This window comes from Sminthopsis crassicaudata, chromosome 5 (genome assembly GCF_048593235.1).
Source record: "Sminthopsis crassicaudata isolate SCR6 chromosome 5, ASM4859323v1, whole genome shotgun sequence".
In the NCBI taxonomy this organism is placed as follows: domain Eukaryota; kingdom Metazoa; phylum Chordata; class Mammalia; order Dasyuromorphia; family Dasyuridae; genus Sminthopsis; species Sminthopsis crassicaudata.
The window spans coordinates 256,345,001-256,372,533 of record NC_133621.1 but is presented as its reverse complement, the minus strand read 5'-3'; the positions used below and the strand labels follow the sequence as shown (position 1 = coordinate 256,372,533).

Here is a 27,533-nt window from a genome sequence, read left to right as displayed (position 1 = left end):
AGTATTCCAGTGGGCAGAGATCCTTGGCGTGCCAGGTGTAAGGCTTGCCATGTTTGGAACCTCTGCAAAGAGATGATTCCAGCTTAGTTCTTTTATAATGAGAGATTTAGCCAAAAGGGTCTGTGGGTAGAGTCCCAAATTGACTAAGATCCATTGGGGACTGTGAGAGCCCAAATTGGCTCAGATCCCATGAAGGCTGGGAGAGCCTGGATCTCCTATTGGAATTCAAAGGGGTGCTTTTGACCAGAATTTTTGAATCAAAGGTCCTAGCTTCTTGAATTGACAATGCATCTGCTAGGAGGGGTTGGGAATCAGAAAGGAATAAATCAGTCTGAAAGGACTAGTTTCTTAAAGGGACCTGCTTCAAGTTAACTCATTTCAGTTGTGTCTGACTCTTTGAAATCCCATTTAGGGTTCTCTTGGCCAAGATGCTGGAATGGTTTGCTATTTCCTTCTCTACTTCCTTTTTCAGTTGTGGAAATTGAGGCAAACAGAGTTAAGTGAGTTGCCCAGGGTCACAGATTTGAACTCACAAAGATGTCTTCCTGATTCTAAGCCCATTGCTTTATTTATTATACCACCTTGCTATTCATATATATATAATTCTATATAAGTTTGTATTCCTGATCTTTCCACTAGTAGAATGTAAGATCCTTGAGGGCAAGGAATCAATATGACTGATATTAATTTTAGGAAGATCCTTGTAAAAACTCTGAAGTTTGGATCATAAGATAATGAAATTGGAGATTAAAGAGAAATTTTAGCAAGAGTTTTTAATCTCATGTCCATGAAATTTTATCTCTGTGTGTCTTTCCAGACAGCAAACATAATCATGAAATTGAAGATTAAAGAAATATTTTAGCAAGAGTTCTTAATGTCATGTCCATGAAATTTTATCTCTGTCTCTTTCCAGACAGCAATTAGTAGTTGCCTATAGTAGTTCTAGCCAAACTGTGGCTAGAGCAAACTTGGTCTTGGAGAGGTAAATTAATGCTTCAAATCACAGAGATAAGAAAGTTTCAGAGAAAATTTGAACCCAGGTCTTTTGATGCCAGAACCGTTGTTCTTTCTAATGTACATGATTATCTATTTACATGTTGTTTTTCTTGGTGGAATATGAGCTCCTTGAGAGCAGAACTTTCTCTCCCATTTTGTTTGTATTTCAGCACATATAGAAACATTTGACACTTGGTTATGGAACTGGGTTAGATCAGATTTCATAAATACTTAGTGTTGAGTGATTATGATGATTGTCACTTAGATGTTTTTTTTAAGGCTCCAATTTTGTAAGATTTTGGTAGAAATCATCTTGAATGTTACTGTAAATAAAACCACATTTATTTTCAATCTCATTCCATCCTGAAACCTTCCTGGAAGGGAATGGTATTGGTTCACTCAGGCCCTTTCTTTGTTACTGCCTCCCTGGGAAATATAATGACTTTCAAGAAAACAATGACTTCCAGGTAAACAATGGCCTTTTTTCCCCCAGGCACTGCTTTCAAACTTCTGCAGCATGTGAATTGGCATTGGAGGATTGAAATGTCAGATAAAGAATGTAGAAGAAAGACTCTTTTTGTCTGCTCTAAACCACCAAACTCATCCTTTTCCTACATATGTGCATTGATGTGTTAACACTCAGACCCTGGAGAGTAGGGGTCCTAAAGAGATGCATACTAATCATTTCCTTATCTGTCAGAGCATACCTTGGGCAGATTGAGCAAGAGAGTGAAGGTACTTAAAACGTTAATAAGATGTGAATAAAATACTGCATTAAGGTATTTCTTGTAAGTAGAATTTTATTAGACAAGACTATGAAGGCAGTGATAGGGAGAGAATTTGTATTGTGAGACAACTTGAAACGGACTTCTCTATCAGTCTTCCCTAATGCAGATTATAAAATTATATATCCAGAGCTAAAAAAGAGAGCTTGGAAATCATTTAGTCCCACCTCTTCATTTTGGGGAAATTAAGGCTCAGGGAGATTAAATAATTTTCTCAAGGTTACTAGGGCAACATGGTACTGGGCTGGGATTGGAACCACTAGTGGTTTAATTATGGAACAAAGTCCCATGACTCCAAATTCAGCATGCTTTCTATCATCCTAGGCTGCTTTTGTTCATCATTTATCTTGCTTGAAAGCCTCATGAATAGCACACAGGTTTAAACATTTCAATAAAGTCAGTGTGTACTGTCCAAAATGTAACCCAAAATTAAGTTCATTTTATTTAATCATTCCTAAAATAGAACTGAAATGAGCTATTTACTATAAATTCAAGACCTGGTTGAACAAACCATTCCAAGTTCATTGCATTTGGCTGTTTATTATGAGCCAATTAGGTTCTTAATGACTCATAAACCAACCAAGGTACAAATGTCATTTTAAGGACTTGTTCCCACACATCATGTGGAATTTGAGGCTTTGTCATCTAATGAAAAACTACAGTGATTCCATTTTTTTTTTCTTTTTGGAATTTAAGAGGCTTTTTACCTCACCTTAAATTACCATTAAATATAAGTAGTCTTCTCAAGCCACCATAAATCACATTTAAGTTAAAGTATCTTTTTAAACCTCATCTTTAGTTGCAGTTCATTTAAGAATAATGATAATAGTTGGCCTTTGTATGGCACAATGTTTAATCTCATTTAGTCTTTATGACAGATTGTGAAGTGATACCTCTATTGCCTAACATAAAAAAAAACAAAAAAAAAAAACAAAAAAACAGGCCTCTCTTTGACTTCCAAATCTTATGTTGAAAGTGGCCATTTTATCTCACATTAAATCATATTTATGTAGTAGCAATATGTAATTATTAGTACCACTAGTAATCTGTTCATAGGAGTATGTAATTTTACTTTAGTAGCAAAATTGACATTTATAAAAAACTTTTTTAAGTAAAGATTTATGTATTTCTTATAACAATCCTCTCAGATAATCATAATTTTCATTTGATAGATGAGGAAACTGAGGTACAGAACTTTCAAGTAACTTACTGTGGTTTATGTAGTAATGTTACAGGCATAATGGGATCCAGGTCTGCTCTAACTGCCCAACACTTTTCACAATACATCACAATGCATCTCTAACATTGTATGATCAATAAAGGAAAGATCTCTGATTTTATTCATACAGAAATTTCTTCTAATACAGAGAGAAAGTCTTAGTGGGTTACTAGAGACTCACTGACCTGTTCAGAGTCTGTACTCAAATGTTCTTTATTTCAAATCTTGCTCCATTCTGTCCTCTCATTACTCCCTATTTACTATAGCAAGCTGCCTCTCCTATATCAACTTGCTATTTCTCCCATAGCTATTATTGTCTAAATTTTAATCAAGAAGTTCCTATTCAGATTTTTTCAGAGAACTCTGAGAAGACTTGCATGAACTGATGCAGAGTAAAGTGAGCAGAACCAAGAAGAATTTATACTACACTGATATTATAAAAATGAATCATTCTGAAAGACTTAAAAATTCTGATCCATGCATTGATCAACCATAATTCTAGAGGGTTTATGTTGACAGAGAGGTAATGGATTAATACGTAGAAATGGGGCAACATTTTTCAACAACAGTCTGTATATTTATTTTGCTTGACTATATAGATTTGCTATTATAATTTTTTGTTTTGTTTCTTTTTTTTCTCCAAGAGTGGAAGATAGTGGAAGACAGGAAAAAATGCTTGATAAATAGAAAAAATTTAAGTTTCTGCATTGTATATAATATACATCAAAGCTTGTTATACATATCTTATCACTGAAATATAGGGAGACCTATGTATACCCTGTGTATAAATAGGAGAAACAGCTATCTCTAGAGTCAGGCACTTCTCGCTCCATATACCTCAATTCCACATCACCACATAACTTATGGGAAAGGGGTAGAAGAAAGGAAATAATTTATATAGACCCTGTTATATGGCAGACACTTTGCTAAGCACTTCCCCCAAATATTATCTCATTTGAGCTTTAAAACAACCATGTGAAATAGGAGCTATTTTTATTCCCATTTTAAATTTAGGAAACTGAGGCCAACAATATTGGATGATTTGTCTGGTATTACTCAGCTAAGTTACAAAGTAAGTTTCTAAATCTAGATTTGAACTCAGATCTTTCCTGACTCATGGTTCATTCTCTTGATTAGTTTTCCCACATTCTGAGCTCTTCTTAAATTTTTTTTGAAAACAAAAATTATGCACATTTGTGGCAGTGATGAAATTACAATTAGAAGATACAATGAAATTATTCTAAACCAAGTATGTTCAGTTTGACCATTACTAACAGCACCACCAAGCTATTATTAGTCATATGTACTTTTTTATTTATTATATAACTAGCCAATTGTCCCAGGAAACTCTCTAAAATATATAGTGCAGAATAGTTGCCAGAATGAGTTTTTAAAGACAGTTTTCTCAGTAGGAGTTCCTGGAACCAATTAAATTCAGATTAAAAAACTTTTAAAAGATTTAACTGCCATTTTAGGCATACATATTCTGGTCTAGGGTTTTTTATTAATCCTTTCTGTAGTTTTCTTGAACAGGCTCCTTTACCAGTCTCTGTTCACCTCATTTCGAAGAACACTTAAATAGAATGCTCTTGATTTTCTAACTCTCAAGAACTCTTTAGTTTTATAGAAAAGGAAATAAAGCTAAAAATCTTGTAAAAACTCAGTATGACTACAAATCCAAAAATTCAGGAATCAGAATGTGTGACCAAAGATATTGATTACTTTAATGAAGAGCAAAATGAACTATCAAAGAATTTGCTTAGTTTATTGATAAATCCATAATGAGAAGTATTTGGTTGGTTTCAAATTTTGTATATTGAGAAGATAAGATATAGTATTTGCCAGTAATGGTTAGGAGAGGTATATGACTGATCTTACTTTAGCAGAGCAGATACATAAAAAATTACCTAAATAAAATTAATTTGGATTAAATTTAATTTTAATGAAAATAGAAATGTTAACAGTGTTTTTAAAGGAAGAAAAGGCCAGGATTTCAAAAAATATCTAATTTAAAAATTAAAACAATACTAAAGGGGTTACCAAAAGTATTGTAGGCAATCAAAATAAGAGGCTATGCTTAGGATGTCCCAGATTTAAGAATTCTCCTTTCTTAATTCAACAAATCTCATAAGCCTAAATCTCAGACCTAAAGTATCCACTGAAGGAAGGTCTTGTTTAATTGTTCATGTTCTACACTATAATTTGTTATAGTGTAGAACATGAACAGTCAATGAGGATCAAAAAAAAAAATCCACCACCAACAACTGAAAAACAAACAAATAGAAAAACACTCGCATCCCCACCAGAAACTGAAGTTTTATAAGGAGTTTTCTTCAGATAATTTCTGTTTTTCTTTTACTATACTTTCTTGCAAAGATCTCATTTCCTTCCCCTATTTTTTCCTCTAACTCTATTTTAACATCCTTTATGAATTCTTCCAGGAGAGCCTTGTGAAATGAGCACCAACTCATATCACCCTTTAGGTTTCATCTGGAGCTGATTTACCTTTCGGATCCTCAGAGTGTGAGGTCTGTTCTTCCCTTTCTCCATAAAAGCTGTCTATGGTCAGAGTTCTTTTTGCCTCTTTGCTCATTTTTTAAAAGGTTGAGGTCTGCTCTCAAGGCAAAGAGGCAACAGCTGCTTTAGTTTGCCCTAGGGTCAGTGTTGCTGACTGACTTCCAATGCTGGGTAGGCATGGCCAGGTTCTGAGTTCTGGGGTTTAGGGGCTCACAATTTGCCTTTTGTATTTGTCTTATAGTTAATCTGTTGATCCACTGGTTTTTAACCAGGACAAAGTAGCCTAAGAGCCTATGCCCTGCCTCCCCACTCCAACTCCTTGTCCCTGGCTCCCTGTGCTGTGGTCTGGACTTGGCAGCCTCTACCTCTACTCTCCCCCTGCCTGATCAAAACATTTTTTTTCTGTAGTTCTTCCAAAGTATTTTCTTCAAGAAATTTTTTGTACTCCAAATATTTGTGGATTTTGTCACTTCAAAACCAGTTCCGAAGCTTAATCTGCTGTTGATTTGAGGGAAGCTCAGAGGAGATCAGATAGAGATGTGTCTATTCTCTGCCATTTGCCTCTGCCCCTGAAATGGGAAATAAGTTTTATAAATGGAAATTGAATTGAGAAAATATTTGGTTCTCTTGTCTCTCTTTGTTTCTATCTCTTCCTCCTCCTCTTCTCTCCTCATCCATTCTCTTCATCTCTTCTCTTCTCTTCTTTCTGTCTCTGTGTCTCTGACTTTGTTTATCTGTGTCTGTCTCTCTCCGACTCCCTTTCTGTTATCTTTTCTTCTCCTTCTCCTTTTTCTCCTTTTCCTTCTCTTTCTCTTCCTCCTACTCCTCATTCTTCTCTCTCTGTCTCTCTCCCAGGATGTCTCTCTGACTGTGCCACTCTGATTTTTTTCCTCTTAGATTCTCTTGGCATTTTTGTGGTGCTTTTCCCATTTCCCATTCTTTTTTATTCTTTGTTATAAGGTATGGCTCACTGAGTGTGGGAGAAAGGCATAAATTTGAAAATGAAGATGATATGATCAATACTATTGTCAAAAAATTTAGTCATATTGCTATGGATTAATTATTATTAAAATGCATTTCTATGGATCTACCCCCCCCCCAAATAAAATCTTTTCTGCTGCCATCACTTTCCTCCAGGACTTCCTTACTTCATTATAATCTCCTACATGATCTGCCTGTCTCCAATTTCTCTGCCTCTAATTCATCTTATAAAAGCATACCAGATTAATCTTCCTTATAGCATCCCTTGCATGATATCACTCCTGTGGAAGGACCTACAGTGGCTCTCTTTGGCTAGTCTCTCTTTTAGGCAGCATCCTCCCAGTAAATTAAATATTTTGATCTAATCTTCTCAAAGAAGAAATGTAATATAATGGAAGGTTCAATAGCCAGTTCTGCTACTTAGTAGCTGTGTGAATTTGGCAATCCACATTTTACCATCTGTAAAATGAGGCTGTTAATATTTGCCTTACTACAAACAATGACCTGCTCCCCTATTAATTCTCTTGTCTCAGACCATCTCATTTATCCTTTTCTTCAGTTGATCATTTCCTAATTTACAGATGTGCATTGTGTGAGCTCAATTAATGAAGCCTGATAAGAACAAAGTTTCTTTATCCTTTATTGTTCTTCATTCATTTCAGTTGCATCTGATTCTTTGTGATTCCATTTGGAGTTTTCAAAAATGCTGGTTGTGCTTATTTTACAGATAAGGAAACTGAGGCAAACAGGGCTAAGTGGCTTGCTCAGGATCATACAGCTAGAAAGTGTCAGAGGCACATATGAATTGAGGAAGATGAGTTTTCCTGACTTCAAGCTATCAACATTAATCACCGTGACACCTACTTGGTCTTCTTTATTATAGTGGCTTCCAATATTCTCAAATGTGATGGATCTCTTTTTAATAGCAAAAAAAATTCCTTGAATTTCTATATTTATATTAATTGTATTTTAGTATGAGAAAACATCTAATGGCAAGATGACAAGCTTGGGGTAGATATATATGGCCTTACTTTATAATGCTTCAATCCCCAGGTGAGGAATCCATTATTTGATTCATGGGGAAGTCATTCAAAACAATGAAACAAATGAAAAATCTATATATTATGTCAAAGTATTGACAAATATTATATTTCAATCTTACTAAGTTGTATACCTTTAGAACTGGTATTATTTTTTCTGAGTTCACATGACTTTTTCCCTTTTAAAATGAAGAGAAATGCTAAAGCTATACATATTTTAGTTTTCACAATGGCAGAAGATGCTTTTCCAAATAAGTAATGTTTATAGCAAATCAGCTTATAAAAAGGGGAAAAGAGAAGGAATCGAAGTTATGTATCCAAATGATATTTATTTAAAAAATTATTATTTGTGGGCTTAAAGTCACAAGATCTTCTATTTAGTTTTGGAAGGTCCCTTAGAAGTTGAGTCTACTACTCCTCAATTGTACAGATGAAGAAGCTGAGACATAGATTTTGTTGACTTGTCCAAACTCATTCAGCTGAGTTAAGATTCAAACCTATCAAGTCTCAAGAGAGTTGATGAAAGGGATGTCACAAATTTTGTGTCAGATCCAAGTGTGTGTGTGAGTGTGAGTATGTATGAGTGTGTGTGGATGTGTGTGTGTTGAGGTGAGGGACAGAGGGAGATGAGTGAAGATAACATCTCCAGAGATGGCTTCCTAAATTTCTCCTTTTGCATAGGAAATGTCAGTTCTCAGACATAATTCTTCCCCTCCAGGGCTTCTAGAGCAATGATTGGTGGGAAAAATGGAAAAGTTACCTCTTGGTATCTTTGGGCATTGCAATCAGTTGGGAAGGCAAAGGAGAAGGAAGAGAAGAATATGACTTGTGTATAGATAACTTTGACCCATTCTAGTAGAGACAGGGGCTTGTTCTTCTGGCCGTGCCTATACTTTGAGCAACATTTCCAAAGCTCAGAGGATCATTCTTCTGCCCAGTTTATCTTGAGTTTATAAGGGACTGAAAGGCAAAAACTATTTAAGATGCTGCAGGTTTCTCTGTATTGAATATCTCATTTATTTCTTAACCTTTTTTTTTTCTAATTTCCAAACTCTACAACTGATATAGGCATAATAAATAAATATTCACTTAGGGATTTTTGTTAATTTTATCATGTTTTATATTGCATCTATGAGATATGTCTTTGAAAACTTGGTCCAGCAAATAACTATTAAAATAGTCCTATATAATAACTCAACAAGCAATTATTAAGTTCTTATTGCGTATTTATACACTGTGCTAAACATTATGGATACAGAGAAAAACAAACACATATCAAGGAATGGTTTTTTGGTGGGGCAGTCCAACATACAAATGTTGAGAATCTACCACGACATATACAGAATATAGGGAAGACAATTGGGAAGATTCTAGCAATTTAAGGGATTGGGAATATTCTCTAATAAAAGATAAGATTTGAGCTGAGCCTAGTTTCCCAAGGAACCTAGGAAGGAGGGGGAGATATGGTCAAGTTACCTTCATGAACAGCTTCTCTTTGAAGACAAATTTGCTGCTACAGGAAAATGTTGTTCATCATTTGATTTGTTTTTTCTCTTTCTCTCCCCCCTTAATCTTAGTTGTCATCCTCCCCTCCCAACAACCAGATCTCATGATGTCTTCTCTTAAGCCTCTTCCCTTCAACCAAAGTAAAAGTATCTGTAACCAGACATTAGTGTGTATACTTTTATGGACTGTAGCTGTTGCATACTCTGGATCTTGGGCTCCTTTCTTCTTTCCTCATTATAACTCTGTGATTCTAAGGAAGCCTTATATAAATCTAATTATTATTATAATGTCATAGGATATTTACAATGAGAAGAAAACATAGAGACAGAAAATGAATTGTTCTTTTGGCCTTGACTAGTCTCTAAGAAACATTTCCAGAATTCAGAGGTTCTTTCTTCTATCCAGATTGTCATACAGGATGCTCACAAAGCATGGGTAAGACTAGAACCCAAATATCTTGATTTTTAGCTCCAAGTTCTTTCCATTAATGTTATATTCCCTCTTAAAAGTATAATAGAAATAGAGAAAATTTATAATGGGCACAATGCTGGATCTGGAGTAAGAAAACCTGGTTCCTCTTTTGTCTTAGTTACTTATTGTGTGACCTCAACCAATTCAGTGAATATCATTAAGCCTCAGTTCCTTCATCAGTAAAATGAGAGAGTTAGATGAGATTATTTTTAATTCATCTAAATTCTGTCTCCATCTTTAAATTTGTGTTCCTAAGTATTTTGTTTGTTTGCTGGTTTTGTAAATTGACGTTAAAATATCAGTTCTGCATTACAAATGTCTGTTCAACTAAACAAATTAAAATCGAATTTTTATGTAATTAAAAAAAACCTTATGCTCCTATGATTCTTAAATTTTAATATTTTATTCTCTGAGAAGAGAGAAAATTACATGAAAATCCCTGACTCTATTAGTTAAATGATGTCACAATTTTTGGTTTTTTATGCAGTTTAGGTATGCATGGGAGTCCTTCCACAAAAAATTCTACTCAGATGTCTTGTGATAGCATTGAAATGACCTGTGGTTTTCAGACTGAGTTAGCATTGCATACATTTACTTTAAGGTTAAGCTCTAGTGGAAAAGCTTTGAGTATCATTCCAGAAACAAGTTGCTTATGCTTTTTAGTGACCAGGCTAGCTAGGTAGAAAGAATCATCTGACCTCTAGGTGAATAATTTCTTTTCCATGGCAATCTGTGAAACAAAGAACAGTATAAATTGGCACTTGGTCTTTTGTCTCTATTTGGTTCTTCATTGAGAGTACAGAAGAAGAGGAAAAAGGGAGCAGAGGTCAATAAGAATCACTGGGTTTTCAGATGGTCCATAAACATTAACTGTCAGTATTCTAAATCACGATGCTCCATCCAGTTACATACTACAGTTTTCACTGTTACTGGAGAAATAAAATCATACCAATCTTGACATCACTACAGATAAAACTAAAGATATTAAAAAAATAAAAACTTCCACTAGATGGAAGGAAAGGATACTTCAGCATTCTCCTTGGAGACACAAAGGCATTGAAAGATTCATTTTATAAGCACTTGAAGATGAACTACTTGGTCATCTTGCCTTCAAGTACTCACAGAATGAGCAAAAGTCATAATATCGGATACAATGGATGTTTGAATAGAGAAACAACATACAAAGAGCATAGAATTTGACCATCCTAAGAAATATGTAATTATTTGTGACTTTGTATAAAAATTCATTATGAGGATAGTTGAAAAACATGGATAAACTGAAAGGAAAAATATAACAAATTCTGATACAAACACACATATATACAAGGAATACTACAAGAAATGATTTCAGATGTAGTAAATATGGTGAGTATTAAATAACATAACAAAAAATGAAACTTGATTATATTCTTAGAGATTGTAAAGATGTATTCTTGATGTCTGAATCATTCCTGAATCAGCTATTTATAGATATGTTTAGACCACCAACTTTTTAGTACAATAATATGAACTTAAAATCAGTATAAGAAAAATAAGGGGGAAAAGATTCAGTTAACACAACTCTGATCTATTTTAATTTTTAAAAAAAGATGTCAAAATTAGAAATATATAAATAGCGTATTGATATGATTTGTGACTTATTTTTGGTGAGGTAGTCAGGTTTAAGTAACTTGCCGAGAGTCACACATCTATTAAATGTCAAGTGTCTGAGGCCAGATTTGAAGTCAGGTTCTCTAGTGACCGTGGCAGGTGCTCAACCCATTGTACCATTTTGCTGCACAAGTTTATCACTAGTTCTTACCATAATTTAGGCAATATAAATCAATTGGCACAATGAAGAGGCTAAAAGAACCTAGAAATAACCCAAATAACCCAATATTGGTCTATTTGGCCAGTGAAGAAAGATGGAAACTGAGAACAATGTTTTGTTAGAATATAAACTTCTTTGTAAAAGTTTATGGAGGATAATGGTGGAAGGTTATGAATTAACATGTCATAAAATAGTGAGAACTTTTGGAAAGGAAAATAGATTTGGTTTGAGGTTCAAATAAACCAAATTATGACAAGTATATTCATATAGATTCATATCTCATCTTGACATAGCCTTTGTGCAAATAATTTAACCATCTATGTGTAAAATGAGGAAGTTGGATTTGGTGACTTCTCAGTTCTATATCTAAGATCATATTTCTGGGGAAAAAATTAAAGGAATCTTCTTTAAGTTTAACAAGAGAAAAGATGACTGGGGGCAAGGGAATTGGGGATGGAATGGAAGGGAGGGAAAGGAATAAGTGGTTTTATAGTGCCTATTTGCCAGGCACTATGCTTAGTGCTTTATTTGTTTGTTTATCTCATTTGATCTTCACAACACTCCCAAGAGATAGTGCTCTTATTATACCTATTTTAAAGTTGAGAAAACTGACACTGATAGGTTAAGTAACTTGCTTCATGGCCAAATATTTAGTATCTGTGGCTTGAAACTCAAGTCTTTCCAATTCTAGGCCCAGTACTACATCAACTGTACCACTAGCTGGGGTGGTTATCTTAGATTTTTTTCAAGTATTTGAAAGGTTATGTCACCAAAGAAAAATTCTGCTTGACCCTATAGGCAGAATCAAGTGTACTAGTAGACTTGCAAAGGAAGAAGTTTAAGTATACTGTGAAGACAAACTTCCTAAGAATTAAAAATATACAAAAAAGGAATACTATGCCTGAAACAAGAGTAGGTTCTCCTTCATTTGAGGTATTTGAAGTAAAGGCCGAATGAGTATTTGTTGGGCATGTTATAGAAGGGAGTCTTCTTTAGACTCAGGTTGGACCAACTAGATTTTCTCTGAATCTATGATTTTTGTTTATTGTGACAATGTTTATATTTTTAAAAGCTTTTAAAGATGAATACAACATCATATTATCTAACTAGAACACCCTCTCTCCCAATGACCTCTTCCCATACCCTGAAGTTTTTAAAAGAAATATAAAATATCATAGTTAGCGGGTTTTTTCATTTATTCATATGGTCTCCTGCACTAATGACTAACTACCAAATCATAAATTAAAATCATTTCACCTGCAGAAATCTTCCAAATAATTATTTTGTTCCCATCCTTAGAAAATGCCTTATGAAAGAAACATCAATAGAAAGTCCGAATAAGCAACATCTCATGATAGAGGGAGGGGGGGAAATCATCACTTCACTTTTCTAACTTTGAAGTTTAAATAACCTTTTGGACTCTATGATAATGTAATCAGGATCACAACAATAGAATATATCATTAAAAAGACCACAGCAGCACCAAGGTTTGCTTTTGTGAGGAAATTATCTTTCAGAACCATAGATTACCTCTCATACACTCTTGCTGCAGTACTGTCCCTAAAGTAACTTAGAAATTGGATGACAGCATGACATAACACTGATAATATAGGAGAGGAAATATATTATTAAGTACCATGATAGCAGAATAATACATCAAAGTGTCAGTTTGGATACAAACATTCATCTGTTTTAACGTATGGGATGAATTTGAGAAAATAGAAAGTTAAATTCATAGAATTTCTTATTTTTTAAAAGGTCTTTGTAAACCCAGAACTTGATAACATCTCTCACGACCAATTTCCTGAGTCCTATGGTAAAGGGAATTGGGATTTCCCAATGAAAGCTATAAATGAAAACTCTCAATTCTGCTATACTAGTTTTCAGTCGTGCAGGCAATACATGGAGTTAGTTGTTTGTATTTATGTGCTGTTACTACTGGGAAATATTACAATCCATGAGGCCAAGGAGCAGACCATTCACTGTGTCCGGCATCTTAAAATATTGGACAATAATAGTTTAAACACTTTATTGAATTCTCAAAAGAAACCTGAATGAATGGAGAAAAGTTAAGAAAAAATTAATTTAAACTTAAAAATGAAATTATATTTCTAAACAGAAAGCTCCATGAAATCTGTTTTGTGGAGATCCCTTAAAAAGAAAGATTATGGGTAAACTTCACATAAAGGAAATCGTTATTTGGTTACTTGGGTTGTGGAAAACCCATGGTCCTAAATGTATTATGGCTATAAATGATTGTTTTTGGTACTACGCTCTTATAGCATTTTTCTCCATACTGCTTAAGGGCATTACAGAACTGGGTTCATTAAAATCAATTCTCAAGGGACTTGGGAAATAATGTTATGCCTATAGTTTGGTGAGTAAATAACATACTTAAACATGTTTGTCTATGCTCACCTAAAAAAAAAAAAGAAATCTTAAGAGTTTTCACCTGTGTGTGTAGTCTATCTTGATCCATGCCTTTCTCTTCTAGCCACATTTACTTCCCCTACCCATTCCTGGAAGTTGGGCTTTAATTTGATTACTATCAACAGATGACTTGAACCAGGAAAAATTCAATTCAAATTAGACTTATAAGACATATATATATATATATATATATATATATATATATATATATATATATATATATATGTATATATATATATTTGTGTGTGTGTGTGTGTGTGTGTGTGTGTGTGTGTGTGTGTGTGTGTGTAGACTATTGTGTTGGGAATGATGGGAGAAAAATAACCAGTTTAGAAAAGAACAATCCCTGTTCCCTTGGAGCTTATGATCTAGTAGGGAGAATGATATATAGATAAATAATAAATAAAAATGGGCTATCAAGAAGGATACAATGCTAGGCGGGACTGGCTGAGAAGGCTCACTAAAAGAAGTACATTATTAGTTGGGCATTTAAGAATGGGGTTCACTTGAAGAGAAGGTGGGAAGAATGTTTCAGGTGTGATAATTATGAGAATTGTGGAGGTCATGTAAAAGAACTTTTGGTGCATAAGCAATAGGGAGCCATTGAAGAATTTTGAAATGATTAGTGCATACACTAATAAGTGATATGATTAGTTTTGTGCACAAGACAGATTAATCTAGTAGTGATATTTTTTAGAGAATATGTTTCTTGTCATTTGCCAGTTAACTGCCTCAATTCTCATTTTCCGCCACCTCTTTAGAATAGGCTTAGATTTCCAACCATTACACACAACCATTAAATAACACAACAATAATAAGTACAACTTAATGAATTTCCTTCATTTGATTACAGAATTACTTTTTATGTTATCTTAATTTATTTTGATTTTGAAAAGATAGTTATGTGCTTGTTTGTAGAAATGTAAGGAGGCTGAAAACCAGAAAGTTTTAAGTGAATTTCATTATTATAAGTCTGTATTACTGAGAAGATGTGTAGGCTCATTTTTCCCTCCCAATATTGATCTCTCTTTGGAAGTGGAATTATAGTTGCTATCATGATTTAACATTTCAACCGATCTCTTTTCTCATCTCATCTTTTCATCATTCCCTAATTGGTGGAGAATCATGACCAATTCGAATCTTTTCATCCTATATGATTCCCCGCTTTCCCCTCCCCCAAATTTGCCTTATTAGATTCAGCCAACAGACTCAAGGTCAACCTCTAGGACTGATTACATTATGCTAGTACATGGATACTGGAGCAGTCCTTAGGTTATTTAGCTTATATGCTTCATTCCCAACATATGAACATTCTATATCCCTTCCTAGCTACACATCTCCCCATTAATGCCTTTTCCACTTCTTGCACAGAAGTCATCACGAATTAATTTACATCTACTGTACATCTCTCCCTTTGATTCAACAATTTTGGAAGTCTCTTCTACCTGTATAGTCTCTTCCTCTGGTTGGCCAGTTCCTTTCCGAACCTCCATTTTGTGGAAGAAGTATAGGGCAACTATGTCTTCATCTCTCTACGGGTTGTCATCCTGGCTGTTCTGGACTTTATAATGCCCATGACAGATACCTTCATCTGTTCTTTAGCACCATCACTCCTATTTTGGTTCCTTTTAGGTGCTATCTTCCCCCCATTAGAATGTAAGTTACTTAAGTGTGATAGTGTATTTTTTCTAATTCTATCTTTTTGATATATATGTGTGTGTGTATATATATATATATATGTACATATATATATATATATACATATATACCCATATATACTGTACACAATAAAACAAAAACCCCAACAACAAAAACAAGGGTGAGATAAAAGCAAGACCCAAAGAAGACATACAAAAAAGGGAACATCCCCTTAGGTGCTGGTATTTTTCTCCTTGAGCCTAATATTTACATATCTAGGTACATGTTCTGTTCCTCAGTATGATTTAAACTCATTGAGGTTAGGGACAAGTTAATTTTTATCCCTTGAAAGAACTAAAACAGCATAGAATCTGATACATAAGAGGGACTTAATAAATGTCTAAGGAATTGAACTGATTGAATTTAGTCATAGTCTACTGTTTAAATAGCTGGTTGTGGAAAGTGGAATAGTCTGCAAAATAATTTTTATTTCTCCCTATCCCATTGCTTAGGAAAATTGAAATGCTAGACTACTGATTTAAAAAAAATTAAAAAGAAAAAAAGAAGAAAGCTAGATATTGTTCTTGAAAAACTTGATGGTAATACAGTCTTTATTCTGGCAGCATAACCCTACCTAAGCATTGAAAACTACTGAGACTGTCATTGTTTAATAATGAAGGCCACATCTTAAGCTTTGTGTACCTTAAGATTTGTTTATTGGGTAAGTAATCGCTCTCAAGTGAAAATGGGCAACTTCAATTTCAGAGAATATTATAGCAGTTACAGCTTTGCCTTTCCAAATAGACATTTCCCCTTAGATGCAATGGGCCTAGACAAAACCAATCATATCCAAGGTCGGGATTTTTTTTTTAGATTTATAATACACAAACGTGATTTCTTTTCTTTCTTTTTTTTTTTTTTTTTTTTTTTTAAAGAAACATTGTCAAAAATCATTTTGGGTAATGCAGTTGAAAAATCTTCCTGAATCCTATGTATAAAAACATATTCATTATTAAATAGTAAGTACAGGGAGGATTAACTTCAAATAATATGGTATATGAAATTATTTTAAAATTGAGTATTTTAATTGACTGACAATCTCTCCCCTTGGGTTTACCAATTAACCTGTATTTAAAGGACATGGCAACAGCTGGTTGATCAAAATGGAAATTATTGATAGTGTCAAATTAATAGGACACACTGATTGTCATTTTCATTAATACCATGTAAATTGTCTAAGTTCCCATTTCATGCCAGGGTTATGGAAATTATATGTGGTTGCCTTTTGTACTTTCTTGGCACACAAATATGGCTAAAAACATATCAAATTAGTGGCCATTTTTCTAGCATAATTGTGCACTTGTTTGATACAGAATTGGGAGTGAAAAATGGATATTCTTTACCATTAGTTTGCATGCTTATTAAAACCAATTGGGTAATGGAATATCTGAAACATCCTAAAGAAGTTATTTGTGTATCATGGGGGCTAGAGAACAGTAAGTCAGAATAGGCCTGGGCTCAAGTCCCATCTCTGAGATATTAACTGTGTGACCCTGACCAAGTCAATTTATCTCAGAGTTTCCCAGGCAACTTTCTTAGACTGATAATTCAAAGCAGATTTTGATTGGGTTGTTTGGGAATTTTCTGTATCAGTGACAGGTCCTGTCTTTCTCCCCTTACCCCCCCACCAAATAATTAAAATTCAAATACTGATCACTCAGTGAATTCTTCAATGACTATTAACTTGTATGATATAATACCAATCCAGCACTTAGCATTTAAGTTGCCCCCTGAGCTGGCTTCTAACAACCTTTTTGGTTTTATTTCATCTTATCCCCCTCATATATTCTCCATTCAGGTAAAAATGAAACTGTTAGCTGTTTACTGTATACAATATAATATCTCTTCCCTTTGCAAGGTGATCCCCAGTTAATGGAATAAACATTCTCTCCTCCTAGAATCCCTAGCCAACCATATGAGAGTTTTGTTGATTTCCCCAGTTCTGACATTTTCATAGATTGAAATTACTTTTTATATCCTTCCCATTTTCTTAGTTATGTACAAGTTGAATTGTCCTGATGAAATATGAGATCCTCAAGAGCAAAGACTACTTATTTTTTTTTGTCCTCAGAGAACCTAGCACAATGCCTTACATCTAAGGCTAAATATTTGCTAAATGGAATTGAATTGAAATAAAATATAGTTGAAACAATGGCAATATAGGTGGAAATCATTGCTCATCATACACACAATTCTAAGTGGTGATTTGGGATTCAGGTCAAGATTTGTTGTTTGTTGTCTATTGCCTTTTTTTTTTTAACTTCAAACCTTGCTTAATAACCTCTGGGATAGGTATTCATAAAACTGGGATTTTCTGACCAACTTAGGATATTTGGTCATCTTATTCTTGAAAAATAGCTCTCCACTCATCTCTACATGGACATGTTTCTTTCTCCAAACAAAACTACTAGAAGTATAGGAAATTCCAATTCACAAAAGAGCATTGTCATGAGGACAGAACTTTCCCAAGAGCTTTTACCTCCAGTCTCTCAATGCACCAAGGAAACCACTTAATTGGAAGAAAATTCCCTAAAGGTCTATTTTAATAATAGAGAAACTATAAATATAATATAATGTGTTAATAATAAAACAATTAGAATCACATGACTATATCAATAAATTCAGGGAAAACTTCAGACAAAATATAATCTATTCATGTAAAAACAAATATTTAAATGCATAGAAATAAATGGACAAGTTCTTACATTTAGAAAATCTTTTAGAAGATTTAGAAAGATTTAGAAAATCTGAAACTAAAAGCTTTTATTATGTAACAAAAAAACTAAAGGCATTCAAAATAAGAACATGAGTGAAGCAGGAATGTCCATTGTTGTAATTATTTTATAAAGTTCTAGAAAAGCTAGGTAGTACAATGGGATGAGAAAAAATGAAAAAAAAAAAAAAAAGCAAAGGCAAAGAGGTAGTATAACTAGCTTTTTGTAGATGACTTTTGCTTAGAGAATTTTAGAGATTGCTTAGAATTAGTTTATTTCAACTAACAATAATTTAAACTTTATTGAAGAAATAAGATCTAAGAGATAAAATTATGAAAATCTTTAGTGGGTTTATATGTTACCAGTAAAAAAAAAAACCTATCAATAGAAGATAGACTAGTTTCATTCAGAATAAAAATAGTATAATAGTATAATAAGTATCTAGGAATCTACCTCCCAAGTCACATACATGAATCACTTGAATACAAATGTAACTGATGCTATGGAGTCAAATAATTATAAAGACAGTAATTGCTCATAGTTGGACCAAGCTGATATAATAAAACAATAAATATAAATATAAATAAATAAAAATAAATATAAATTAATTCATAGACAGTATCATGACAATTAAACTGCCAAAGGGTTACAGAAATAATCTGAGAAACAATTGGTCAAACATAAAAAGGAAAAGGAAAAGGAAAATGAAAAAAAAGACAGGAATTAGAAGCCCCAGATCTTAAATTTTACTGCAAAAACACAACTATGCTGGTTAAAAAAATAGAGTGGATCTCTAGCACAGATTATATAAACAAGTCTAAAAGCAATCACATATAATAATGTAGTATTCAACAAACTGAGGAGTTCCAACCACTAAAATAAGGACTCACTATTAAAATAGGATAAAAAAAAATCCTAGCCAAAAATCAAATTCAGCTAGCGTTTCATACCACAGAGCATTATATGCTTCCAAATAAATTCTTGACCTCTAGGTATAAATTCTTGACCTATGTATAAAAATACTTTTCATACACATCAAAAAGAAAAAAGATGTCATCTATGCTTCATTCTATGCTTGGTTCAATCTCTCCCTAAAAGATGGAAAGGCATGATTCATCACCAATCTTCCAGAGACCTGATTGGCCATTTCCTCAATCAGAGTTCTTGTGATTTCAGAGCTTATTTCTTTTGTGGTATTTATTTTATTGTACTTTCTTACTTTATTATATTTATTTGTTTCAAGGATGAGTTTTTGTAGTGGAGACAGTTAAGGGAAGAAAGAAGAGGACTCTAATGGTGGGATAATAATATCTTTCCCCCAAAAAAAGAAAGATGAAAGAAGATAATATCAATGAGTAATTTGAAAAAAAAATACAAAGAACAGAAGGTTAGAAGAGGATACAGATGAGGAAAAATTGTTAGAATTAGCATGTTAAACTTGAAATATAATTTTGAAAATTAAGCTGTACTTCAAAATTCACTAAGGGCACTTAACCTTTTTTTGTATGAAGAAATATTCTTGTAATAAAATAAATTTTAAAATAACATTATAAAACTCCTTGAAATACTTCCTGCCCTTTGCTCTCAGCTCTGCAGTTTTAAAATTCTTTTCCCCTTCAAAAATGATGACTTGAAGATTATATGTTCCACTAGAAATTCATTTGATTTGAGGTTGAAAATGCTAGGGTATAGAACGAGCTTGGCTATATAACCTTGACTCAGTCCCATAACATCTCTTTATCTTGGTCTCCTCATTTGTTGTTCAATATTTTTAATTTAAAAATATTGATATATTTTGATTTTACATCATCTTTTCTGAATATATAACCTTCTCTTTTTCCCCCACCCAACTCTGGCATTAAGTGTAACCAAAAAATATATAAATAAATAAAATAAAAGGAGAAAAAAAAGGCATATAGCATATAGCAAAACTAACTCACACTAAGTCTTTCTGAATATGAAATCTAATTATAGTCTTCCATGTGTAAAAGGAAGGAAGGAAAGAAGGAAGAGAAGAAAGAAAGGAAGGAAAGAAGGAACAAATGAAAAAAAATTTTAATCTCTTCTTTGAGAATTACCTAGACACAAAGTAAAAAGTTTCATTTTTCTTTCTTCTTTCTGGTTTGTTGTTATAATTATTTATATTCTTTTTTATTTCTACTTATTTCACTTTGAATTCATTCATACATTTCTCTGAATTCTTCATCCTTTTGTTTTTGTCCAGGCAATATTTTACAGAAGAAATTCTGTCTAATTTGTAAGTGAGCACCTGTACTTTGCAAACAATACAGGAAACTTGTCTTGAGACCCTGAGAAGTTGAGTGATCTGCCCAGGTTCATATCCAGGAGATAATAGAAATGGAGATTTGAATCCATTATTTTCTAACTATAAGGCCAGCTATTCATTACCTTACCCTATCTCTCATTTGATTTAGTCATTTCCAATTTGATTTCACATTGAATTTATTTCCATTTCTTTTTTTTTCCCACATTGCTTTGAATATTTTGGTGTATATGGTATTTTTGTTTCTGACTGATTTCCTTTGGATATACATGGTTTGATTCTGCTTACTCATACAACTCCTTTCCACTCTTAATTTCAGGTTTCCACTGTCATTTACTTCCTGTATAACTTTTGATATAACCTCACTGAACATCAGTTTCCTATAAAATATAGGAGTTGGACTAAATAAGCTTTAATGTCCCTTCTAGTATAAATTTATAATCTCTTTACCTACCTAACTTAGGCCAATGTTTGAACTCTTTTAATCACTTCCTGCCTCTAGCCTTTCCCCTCCAATCCATTTTCATATAGCTGATAAAATAATCTGAATGTGCACAGATGTAATCCTTTTAGTTCCGTCCTGAAAAACCATCATTCTGGTCCCAATCTATGAACGATCCCATCCTTCTTTCACATCTTCTACATTTAAGCCACCATCTTTGTAGATCTGGTCTTGCATCAATTTCCTGCCTCTGGACATTCAGGAAATCAGGCCTTTTGCCTATAGCACCGTTCTCCTTCACCCTTCCTTGTTGAAATACTTCATGGCCTAACTCAGTGGTTCTCTAACCTAGGGTTTCTTAAATTTTCTTCCACTTAACTCTTCTTTTTGTTTGAGAAATGTTTGAGATCCTGGATATATATCCTAAAAATAGGCATACAAATAAAAATTTACTGATAATAAAGCTGAATTTCATAACCCCTCCTACATTCTGTTAATCAGACCCATGTGGGGTCATGAACAACAGTTTGAGAAACTGGGATCTAATTCAACTTTTTTCCCCTTGTTTTCCAATGCCTATGCTAACAATAGATTCTCTTGTCATAAAACTCCACTGGTCAGAGAAATAGAGTATTCCTGTTCAAGTATCCATTAGACTAGAGAGGTGACACAGTGGCTAGAGCACTGGACCTAGAATCAGGAAGACCTGAGTTCAAATGGGATTTTAGAGACTTACTAGCTGTGTCATCCTGAGAAAAATCACTTAAGCCCTCATGTCTCAGTTTCTGTAAATTGGGGACAATTATAGCAGTTACCTCATAGGTTTCTTGTGAAGATTAAATGAGTTAATAATTGTAAATCTCTTAGCTTAGTGTCTGGCACATACTAAGTACTGTATAAATGTTAGTTATTGTTATTGTTTCTTCCAATTCTAAGATTCTGCAAAGTCTTTGTTATTTCAAGTCAATTAAAATGGCATTTCTTTCCCCATAATCTCTCTGAAATTCCTTCCTCCTCTCCCTTTTCACTTCTGTCACCTCCTTATTTGTCATCTGGATAATTGCAGCAGCTTTTTTCTAGTGATTTCTACTTCTTATGTCTTTTGTTTGTTTGATTGTTGCCCTTCATTCTTTTTTTAAATTTTGTAATTATAACTTTTTTTTTGACAGTACATATGCATAGATAATTTTTTACAATATTATCCCTTGTACTCCCTTCTGTTCCTAATTTTTCCCCTCCTTCCCTTCACCCCCTCCCCTACATGGCAGGAATTCCCATACATATTAAATATCTTATAGTATATCCTAGGTACAATATATATGTGCAGAACTGAATTTTGTTGTTGTTGCAAAGGAAGAATTGGATTCGGAAGCTAAAAATAATCTGGGGAGAAAAACAAAAAAATTCTAATAGTTTACACTCATTTCCCAGTGTTCCTTTTCTGGGTATAGCTAATTCTGTCCATCATTGATCAATTGGAATTGGATTAGCTCTTCTCTATGTTGAAGATGTCCACTTCCATCAGAATACATCCTCATACAGTATTGTTGTTGAAGTGTATAATGATCTCCTAGTTCTGCTCGTTTCACTCAGCATCAGTTGATGTAAGTCTCTCCAAGCCTCTCTGTATTCCTCCTGCTGGTCATTTCTTACAGAAAAATAATATTCCATAGCATTTATATACCATAATTTACCCAACCATTCTTCAATTGATGGGCATCCGTTCATTTTCCAGTTTCTAGCCACTACAAAAAGGGCTGCCACAAACATTTTGTGTTGCCCTTCATTCTTAAAGAGGACCAAAATGTCATCATTATGTTAGAGTTGAGTTACTATTAATAAGTTACAGTTACAAGCTGATTAGACCAATATGAACTCAGAATTCCCTGCCACAGGTTGGACACAAATAGTCCCTGTGAACATTTGGAATGGCTTCTCTATGCACATCTCAACCTTCTAATCCATTCTACAGATATCTACTTGAATAATTTTTTATAGGTATAAAACTAGTTATGTCATTTCTTGGAACAGAGATCTTTAGGGTTTTCCTTTTGCTCACCAAGTCTTTCCACCACATCTCATAATTTATTCTTTCTACTTTATCACTTATTTTATGAACTTAAAACTTTCAAAGTTATGAATCAATTTGTCCCTGAAAAGAAGTACTTCACTTTCCTTCTAAATTGACTATGCTCAAACTATACATTGTGTTTAAAATTGGAATACCTTCCCTCTTAAACCCTTTTATTTTTTGAATTCTTGCCCATAACTCTTTTACAGGATACTGTCATGATTGACATTTCCTTTCCGCAATGCCCCCCAGTATTGATTATCCCCTCGAAATACCATATAGAATATTGTAACTCCATAATTCATTTAAGCTATATGGTCCATTCTAGCTATCTGTTTAGGGATCTTATCCTCTTACTTTCTTGTGAGCTATTTAGGCAGGAGTCAGGAAGCTCTGAGTTCAAATCTTGTCTCTGATACTTACCTGTTCTGTGACCCTAGTCAAGTCATTGAACATTTTAGAACCTCTTTGAAATGGTGGTGACCCCATTAGTACCTACCTGTCAGCATTTTTGAGAGGGTCAAATGAGACAATATATGCAAAGTTCTGTGAAAACTTTAAATCACTATGTAAATGCATTTCAATATCCCTGAAGATATTCTTAAGAAGATGTCTTAATCTAAACTTTGTACTAAAGCTTCCAGCTTCTAGTTTCCTGTCTATTAAATGACAATAACTTTAATCTATTTTACACAGTTGTTGTGAAGGTAAAACAAACAAACAAAACAACAGTATGTATAAAATTTCGGTGCAGATGCAGATTATTGCTGAATTAACATTTTATTAATGACTTGATTGAAAGCATAGAAGGTACATTCATCCAATTTGCAGATAATACAAAGCTAGGAAATCACACTAACATACTAGATAGCCACAGTCCAAATTCAAAAAGATTTTGATCCTTGGAATATTAGGCTGAATATAATGAAATGAAATTCAATAGTATGTTTACATTTGTATTTAAAAAAAATCACCTCCCAAATATAAGTTGGGAAAAGAGGCATGATTATACAAGTTGTTCTGATAAAGATCTGAGGGATGTGGGCTAGACAATAACTAACTTAGTGTGATTCAATATGTGATATAACTGCTGCCAAAATTGTATTGAGAGTGGCAGAGCTTCCAGGAATAGGGAGATGATAGTCCCCTTTGGGCTTTCCCCTGATTAGACCACATCAGTTTTGTATTCACTTCTAGGTGTCCCAGTTTAATTAAGAAAGACATTGATAAACTGAAGGGTACAGAAGAAAGTAACCAGGATAGTAAAGGAATTTGAGATGATATTTTACAATTATTGGATGAAGGAACTGTGTGTGTTTAACCCAGAGAAGAACTATTATCAGGCACTTGAAAAGTGCCTGGTAGTGGACTTACTATGTTTATATCCAAAGAGGAAAACCAGTAAGAATGGGTCAATTTAGATTTGATGGCAGAAAAAAATACTTCCTACAAATTGGAACTCTCCCAAAGGAGAACGATGAGGTAGTGGGTTTCCTGTTCTTGGATGTCTTCAAACACAGATTGGATGACAACTCATCAATTATCTCATAATGGGGATTCCTTTTTTTATGGAGTGGAGCAGATGGCTATGAGGTCCCTTCCAACTTTCAAATTCTGTAAATCTGTAAAAACATAGACAATGTTATCTAAAATTCTTATACTCCCCAGCTAGTACTATGCTCATAGTAGGTGTTTAGTAAACATTAATTCTGTTAATGTGTGATTTTATGTTGTAAATTATATTTATAAATATTAACAAATAAAATAAAAGATAGCTATTTTATTTTATATAATTTATATTATTTTTATATTGTAGTATAGCTTTGAAATTCTGTTTTAGAGGGAATTTATTCTAGACTTTTCTTTACTTTTTTTTTTTTAATTCATTCAGATGTTGCAAGAGCAATTGAGTTATTGGAGAAACTTCAAGAATCTGGAGAGGTACCAGTTCAAAAGCTACAGTCCCTCAAAAAAGTTCTGCAGAGTGAGTTTTGTACAGCTATTCGCGAGGTACGGCATTCAGCTTTTAGTCATTGCATTCAGCCATATGTCCTACAAGTAGACTTGTTTTCTGCATATAATCTGTAAACAGGGAAACAGACTGGAGTTAAATCTTTATCTGTTCCTTTTTTAGCTTCTTGGACAGATGATAAAACACAATCTATTCTGTGAAATTCTTAAATTAAACTCCAATGAGATGGGTACATTCATACAAAAACAAATGTTACATATGGGGATCTGGTGAGAGATTGCATGCTAGGGAGATGAGGACACGTGATCATGGCATTATGTTATATAATGGTCATATGAAGCTCTCTGGAGAATGAGACTTCTTTTGAGTGAGTGGAAACTTAGCCTACTTTCAGAATTTTACAGAGAGATCCATGACTCTCCAGTGAATTGACAGTTAATCTTAATCTTGCCCTCTTTCTTCTTCAATATCTTGAGCTCTGTTGAAGCTTTAATTTTGCTTGTGATTATGTTAAAATTTTCTTTGGTGCCCCAAAGAGGGGATGACATTTATAAAGATAAATGGCATGTTCCTTCAATCCACTAAAGGCATTGCAATCTTGTAGGTAGGAGATAACAATATTCATAATTATAGGTAGCACTTCTATAGTATTTTCAGATTTACAAAGCAAGTGACAAATATCTCATTTGGTCACCAGAAATTACTCTATGAGCTATTATTTTCCTTGTTTTTACAGAAAAAAAAGACTGAGGTAGACAGAACTTAATTGACTTTCCCAGGGTCATAAAGCTATTAAGCCATCCTCACAACAACTGCTACTACTTCCCTATTTCATCACACAATATGTGAGGACAGATTTGAAATCAGGTCTTCCTGATTGCAGGTCAAGTCTGTATCTACTAAATCACTTAGCTGCATGAGATAAGTTTAAATTTCCAGATCTAGGTATCTGATCTCCATGGAATTCTAAAAGTTCAGAGCTGATGACAGAGACTATGCCATAATCTTTGAAGACAATAGAGATATCAAAATACTAGAAAAAGGGGGAGAGAAAGGAAAAATATTGCCTTTTTTTTGGGGGGGGGAAAAACAAAGCATTACTAGGATATGATGGATACCACAGACTTAGTAGGATTGACTGCTAACAAATTTCTTTTCTTTCTTTCTGTTTTTTTCTGAGGCTGGGGTTAAGTGATTTGCCCAGGGTCACACAGCTAGGAAGTGTTAAGTGTCTGAAACCAAATTTGAACTCGGGTCCTCCTGAATTCAAGACCGGTGCTCTATCCACTGCGTCACCTAGCTGCCCCTAAGAAATTTCTAGGATAAATAATTAAAGCCAATTATTTGGAAGCACTGAGAAGAAAAAGTGACAATTATATGGAGGTTAATGTGTTAATCAAGAACATCATATATTTTCTCTTTTTCATTTCCTCTCTCTCTTTCCCTATATATCTATATTTAATATATATTATATATAAAAGAGAATTATATATACATACAAATATAATTCTTTCTTTTCTTCATATATATGTATGTATGTATGTGTGTATGTGTTTTTGTAGTATGTGCTTGTTTATATATATTCATATATAGTATGGGCATAGATAATAGATACATATACCTATATACACACATACATAAAAAATCACAGAAGTTAGAACTAAGAAGGGCATTTGAAATCATCTAAATTGGGAGTTCTTAACTTTTTTGTTGCCTTGTAATCTTTTGATAGCCTCATAAATTCTGTAATTCTCTTCACAGTAAGGTTTTTAGATGCATCATCGTCTTTATAGCCAACTTTTATATGGTATTTAATTTGTGCCAGGAAGTGTGCTACAAACTTGACAAATATTATACGATTTGATCCTCATCTCAATGATCCTGGAAGATAGGTGCTAATAGTTAATTCAGATAATGAAATTGAGGCAAATAGAAATTAACTGACTTGTTTAGTTTTTATCTGATGCTGCATTGGAACTCAGCTCTTCCTGAATTTCCATTGCATCATAAAAGACATGAGATTACAAAGGAAAATATATTAATATATTAAAAATAAATTCATAAACTTTAGGTTAAGAATTTTAATCTATTTCAACCCACTCATTTAACAAATGAGGAAAGCAAAGTGAGCTTAAAGATTAAGTCACTTGCCCAAGACCAGGTAATCAGAATAAACTTCATTTCCTTTTAAAAAAATAGTTACTTAGGTGAATGAAACGGGGAAGATTATTAACATGCTGTAAACTGATTTCAGCAAAACAGCTCAGATAGTCTTTCATGATTTCCTTGAAAATAAATTGGGGAAATGAAATATGATTGTATTGATAAGCAAATACAAAGCTGGTTCAATCTTATAATTCACTTTCATTTAAATCTTTAATAGTGTGTCACTGGACTTTCTACCTGACAATAGGGAGTAATGTTCAAATATATAGAACACCATCTTTCATATTTTCAGATAACTCAAATCAAGAAGAAATAACTAATAAGGTAAATGATTCAAAGTAAATGAAGAGGAAGCTAAAATATTAGACTCAAACCATCAATGTATAATTTAATAAAAAATGCCAATTCCTATATTTAGATTAGGAAAAAAA

At 33.4% G+C, this 27,533-nt stretch overlaps 1 protein-coding gene across 3 annotated transcripts in view; it reads left to right on the top strand.

Annotated features, from left to right (window-relative positions):
- The window catches only part of LIN7A (lin-7 homolog A, crumbs cell polarity complex component), a 184,948-nt gene that overhangs the window by 22,182 nt on the left and 135,233 nt on the right, over nucleotides 1-27,533 (top strand). For all 3 annotated transcript variants that reach the window (XM_074270863.1, XM_074270866.1, XM_074270862.1), the window contains exon 2: nucleotides 24,856-24,974. In XM_074270863.1, coding sequence (XP_074126964.1) covers nucleotides 24,856-24,974 — 119 coding nt within the window. The remainder of the gene's footprint in view (nucleotides 1-24,855; nucleotides 24,975-27,533) is intronic.